General features: G+C 43.3%; 1 protein-coding gene across 1 annotated transcript in view; it reads left to right on the forward strand.

Annotated features, from left to right (window-relative positions):
• Nucleotides 1-5,815, forward strand: part of LOC111980052 (roquin-2-like) — a 45,202-nt gene that overhangs the window by 19,631 nt on the left and 19,756 nt on the right. Inside the window, exons 3-4 of the mRNA XM_070449765.1 lie at nt 2,187-2,421; nt 4,507-4,752. Of these exons, the coding sequence (XP_070305866.1) occupies nt 2,187-2,421; nt 4,507-4,752 (481 nt within the window). The remainder of the gene's footprint in view (nt 1-2,186; nt 2,422-4,506; nt 4,753-5,815) is intronic.

The following is a 5,815-nucleotide window of genomic DNA, read 5'->3' on the forward strand; positions in this document are numbered from 1 at the left end:
CACAGTATTTCCTGTTATTCTCAGGGTCTGAGCTTAATGTGGTGGTAACGTTTGCGTCAGAGCATGTAGAAGCAGCTAGAACCAGGAAGCCCATGCGCTCTGTAAGGCCATACAGAACTTGGGCCACCAACACAACACATGTAATGATCTGTGTCGAAAGTAGTTTGAGTTAAATGCGTTTAATTTAAAGGAGTCCTTCAATTAGATGACAAGAAAAAAGTATATTTACGAAATGTGAAGAAGTTAAACTAACAACATGACTTTACCCTGCATGTCATTTCAAATTGCATATATCATGATACCTCATTCTCAGAATAACAGTATATTGCAGAGTAGATCATCTGTTTCAAATACTTTAGTTTATTTATTTTCTTAAAACTACACTGTTGGTTAAGGGCTTGTAAGTAAACATTTCACGGTAAGGTCTACCTACACCTGTTGTATTCAGTGCATGTGACAAATACAATTTGATTTGATATTTTATTTGGTAATTGCATGGTGGAGGATGGAAAATCCTTCTCCCAGGACCCATAAAACGCTGTGTGACGGGCAGTAAACCTTGAGTCCTGTTTTCCCATCAGTGCTTTTAAAAGCCAATAACTGAGGAGTAGTGCTCCGTTTATTGGGTTAATTCACCTGGAAAGCTGAGAACGCAGTTCAATCCCTCGGCAGCTTTGTCAACTGTTTTTGTGGTGATCACAGAATTGGAGAGGGGACAGTGGTCATCCATCCCTGGTCTTTAATAGACTCACTCTAATAAAGGGTTTTAAGACACTTTTGTCAGCACTTTGTCCTGCTATGGGACATTTATTAGAGGATAAGAGGGGTTTTCTACTGCGGGCAGCACTAACAGACTACATAAATGCAGTTTTGTTTTAGACTAGGATTACATTTTAGCTCTGGTAAACAATAAGAGTTTGGGAAATTGTCTCTGTATTAGTATGTCAGTGTGTGTGTGTGTGTGTGTGTGTCTGTGTGTGTGTGTTTCTGTACATGTGTCTGTGTGTCTGTGTGTCTGTGTTTCTGTTAATGTGTTTGTGTGCTTTAGTTTGTGTCTTGTGTTCCTGCTGATGATTAGTTCATGTTGTACTGCATACAGGGTAGACTACATTCTGATTGACCATTAGCAACTATCTGTAAACTGTCAGACACTTCACTCCTTGTGATTATTCTGTTTCCTGTAGTTATCACCGCACACCCACCACACAACCACCGAATTCCCTGTTCATTACTAAGCAACATTTAATCACTGATACAATAGACGAGTGTACAGAACGAGGTACTCTAATGTACCATGTGGTCTGTGGTCCTGTTGTTGTACTGGTTAATGTTGTCTTTTGTGTTTGTTTCAGTGGTTCATTAACAGTTTCCAATGTTACACTTACAGAATTGTGTCATTAATGCATATTAAAGATCTAGTGTCTGTGTTTCTGTTAACTACTCTTTCCCAGATGATTCTCAAACAACATGTAAATGATCAACAGAGTGGTCTGTTCGTGTCTTTCTGTGGTTTCTGTCATTTATTTCCCACTGCTTGTGCATGATGGATCAAGAGCAAGATCAGTGTTACTCCGTGATTTCTGTTCATTCGATGTGTCATTGTGTCATGTTGTATCTGTTCATGTGTTTGTGTTCTAATGGTTGTCTGTCTGTTTTCGTTCATGTGTCTGTGGTGTCTGTTTTCTGTACAATGTGTTTGTGTCTGGTGTCTGTGGTTTGTACATGGTCTGGTTCTGTTAATGTTTCATTGGTCTGTGTTTTCTGCTTTCATGTGTCTGTGGTCTGTTATTGTGTCCTGTGTGTCCTGTACATGTGTCTGTTGTTTCTGTACATTGTTGGTTCTGTTCTATGTAGTGTTTGTGTGTCTGTGTGTCTGTGTTTTTACTGGTTCTGTGTGTTGTGTTTCTGTTCATGGTGTCCTGTGTTTCTGTTCGTGATTCTGTTCATGTGTCTGTGTTTCTGTTCATGTGTTTGTGTTTCTGTTCATGTGTCTGTGTTTCTGTTCGTGATTCTGTTCATGTGTCTGTGTTTCTGTTCATGTGTTTCTGTATTTCTGTGTTTCTGTTCGTGATTCTGTTCATGTGTCTGTGTTTCTGTTCGTGTTTCTGTCCTTTTGTGTGCGTATTTCAGTATTTATGTTTCTGATGCCGTCTTCTGACATTTGAACCCTTCCTCTCTGCAATCCAGGTGTGGTGACCCTCAGTCCGAGCGTACTCAGTCGGCCCATGCAGAGGAAGCTGGTGACACTCGTCAACTGTCAGCTGGTGGAGGAGGAGGGGCGGTTGCGGGCGGTGCGGGCGGGCAGGTCGCTAGGGGAACGTACCGTCACAGAGCTCATCCTGCAGCACCAGAACCCACAGCAGCTCTCTGCTAACCTGTGGGCTGCCGTCAGAGCACGGGGATGCCAGTTCCTGGGGCCTGGTGAGTGGTGATTGGATGATACACCTGTCAGTCATATGATGTACTGGACCTAGTCAGTGGTGATAGGATAATACACCTGTCAATCACATCTTCAGCATGCTTTTCTCTCTGTGTCCTATTCTCCCTCTCTACTCTGTAATATGATGCTGCAGCACTATGGTGTCTTATAATGATTACTCATAGGGCAGATCCTGAGCGAGGGGTTTCCAGTCTGACGACACCAGTACAACACTGTATCATTTCCTACAGTGTGATAGGATTCCCTCTTGCTGTAAAAAAAAAAAAAAATGATGAAATGTCAGATATGTACTAATACATATTATGTCATTTATTTATTTGATCAGGTTAGCCTCATTGAGATGAACAATCTCTTTTACAAGAGAGACCTGGCTAAAATAGCAGCACACAAAGTTTCAGACACATTTACAACATAAAACACAAAGCATAACCTCCCTAAATGACTACCACCCTGTAGCACTCACGTCTGTAGCCATGAAGTGCTTTGAAAGGCTGGCCATGGCTCACATCAACACAATCATCCCGGAAACCCTAGACCCACTCCAATTTGCATAAACAACTCCCTCTGCAACTGGATCCTGGACTTCCTGACAGGCCACCTCCAGGTGGTAAGGGTAGGCAACACATCTACCACGCTGATTCTCAACAAGGGGGCCCCTCAGGTGTGCATGCTTGGTCCCCTCCTTTACTCCCTGTTCACCCACGACTGCGTGGCCACGCACGACTCCAACACAATCATTAAGTTTGCTGACGACACAACGGTGGTAGGCCTGATCACTGACAATGACGAGACAGCCTATAAGGAGGAGGTCAGAGACCTGGCAGTGTCTTATAACGTTAGCAAGACAAAGGAGCTGATCGTGGACTACAGGAAAAGGAGGGCCGAACACACCCCCATTCACATCGACGGGGCTGTAGTGGYGCGGGTCGAGAGTTTCAAGTTCCTTGATGTCCACATCACCAACAAACTATGATGGTGCAAATGCACCAAGACAGTCGTGAAGAGGGCACGACATCACCTTTTCCCCCTCAGGAGACTGAAAAGATTTGGCATAGGTCCCCAGATCCTTAAAATGTTCTACAGCTGCACCATCGAGAGCATCCTGACCTGTTACATCACCGCCTGGTATGGAAACTGCTATACTAGGTGGTGTCAGAGAAAGGCCCAACAAATTGTCAAAGACTCCAGTCACACAAGTCATAGACTGTTCTCTCTGCTACCGCACGGCAAGCGGTACCGGAGCGCCAAGTCTAGGTCCAAAAGGCTCCTTAACAGTTTCTACCCCCAAGCCATAAGACTGCTGAACAATTCATCAAATGGCCACCCGGACATTTTGCATTGACCCCCCCCCCCCCCCCCCTTTGTTTTTACACTGCTGCTACTCGCTGTTTATTATCTATGCATAGTCACTTTACCCCTATCTACATGTACACATTACCTCGACTAACCTGTACCCAGCACACTGACTTGGTACCAGTACCCCCTCTATACAGCCTTGTTATTGTTATTTTATTGTGTTACTTTTTACTTTATTTATTACTTTAGTTTACTTAGTAAATCTTTTCTTTACTTTATTTTCTTAGAACTGTATTGTTGGTTAAACGGGCTTGTAAGTAAGCATTTCACAGTAAGGTTGTATTAGGYRGATGTGACAAGTACTATTTTATTTTATAATAATACATAAAGCATAGTGATATCAATAATACAGCATAGTAATATCAGATACTATGTAGTATGTACTAGTACTTAAAACATTCGTTTTGGAACATAAGGCCACTGATATGTACTAGTAGTACTTCATAAGTACTATGCAGTATGTACTAGTACTTAAATAATTCCTTAATTAATCCTCTTCATCCCCTTTGGAACATAAGGCCACTGAAATGTACTAGTAGTACTTCATAAGTACTATGCAGTATGTACTAGTACTTACATAATTCCTTAATTAATCCTCTTCATCTGCTTTGGAACATAAGGCCACTGATATGTACTAGCAGTACTTCATAAGTACTATGCAGTATGTACTGTAGCTACATGATGACAGTTGTGTGTGTCGTCTGATACAGCCACGCAGGAGGATGCTCTGAAGCTGGTGCTGTTGGCGCTAGAGGACGGCTCAGCTCTGTCCAGGAAAGTTCTGGTCCTTTTTGTGGTCCAGAAGCTGGAGGCTCGGTTCCCTCAGGCCTCCAAAACCTCCATAGGACATGTGGTCCAGCTACTCTACAGGGCCTCCTGCTTTAAGGTGAGACCTATTCTATTGTATATTGTATTGTATATTGTATTGTATGTGCCCAAATGCACTTATGATGCACGTAGGCATGCAAATACACACACATACGCACAAGTACACATGCACATGCACACACACACACACACACACCAACTCATACACGTCACTGACATCGATAACGGTCTCCATAACCTTGTAGCCTACAGGCTGTCGTGGTTTAATATAATGATAATAGAAAATATGGTTTTATCAAAGTGCTAAAAAAGTATTTTAAAAGTGCCAGAGACATAACTGGGCACCATACTGTACCGTACCACCAGTCATGATTATTGATGCACTCTGAAGAGGTGCCACCTTCTGCCTCTGGCACTCATCATGCCCAGCAGTGGAGAAAGCTTCCGCTTGTCACTTACCATGTGTTCCTGAATCTCTCTGGGAGAGAGATTTAGATTTATATTGCCAATTATGACACATTACTGTAGCTGTCATTGGAAACATGTTCCACATGAAACGACTCACATGGTCCTCTCTCTGCTCACTCCTCTGCTCACTCCTCTGCTCACTCCCAGTGATAGAAACTGTCTGCTAGTGGTGACGTGTGTGTGTGTTTGTGTGTGCGTGCATAAGTGCGTGTGCATGTGTGTATGTGTGTGTGTACTTGTGTGTGCACGTGAGAGATAGCCTTGTTGTTGAGTCCTCCAGCCTGTAAGCATGGTTGGCATGGTTGGCAGGACTGCAATGCCAACCATTTACCCAGGGTGAAACACTGTTCTATATTTTCCCCAGTTGCCCATTCGGTCACAGAGTCACAGTCACAGAGGGACAGTCACAGAGGGACAGTCACAGAGGGACAGTCACAGATGGACTGGCCTGGTGTCTTATGATGATTACTCATGGGGCAGATTCTGAGTTACTGTTACTGTAGATCACAGGGTTATTGTAGGTCATTGGGTTACTGTAGGTCACTGGGTTACTGTAGATCACAGGGTTACTGTAGGTCATTGGGTTACTGTAGGTCACAGGGTTACTGTAGGTCATTGGGTTACTGTAGGTCACTGGGTTACTGTATATCACTGGGTTACTGTAGGTCATTGGGTTACTGTAGGTCACAGGGTTACTGTATATCACTGGGTTACTGTAGGTCA

This window comes from Salvelinus sp. IW2-2015, linkage group LG20, assembly GCF_002910315.2.
Source record: "Salvelinus sp. IW2-2015 linkage group LG20, ASM291031v2, whole genome shotgun sequence".
In the NCBI taxonomy this organism is placed as follows: domain Eukaryota; kingdom Metazoa; phylum Chordata; class Actinopteri; order Salmoniformes; family Salmonidae; genus Salvelinus; species Salvelinus sp. IW2-2015.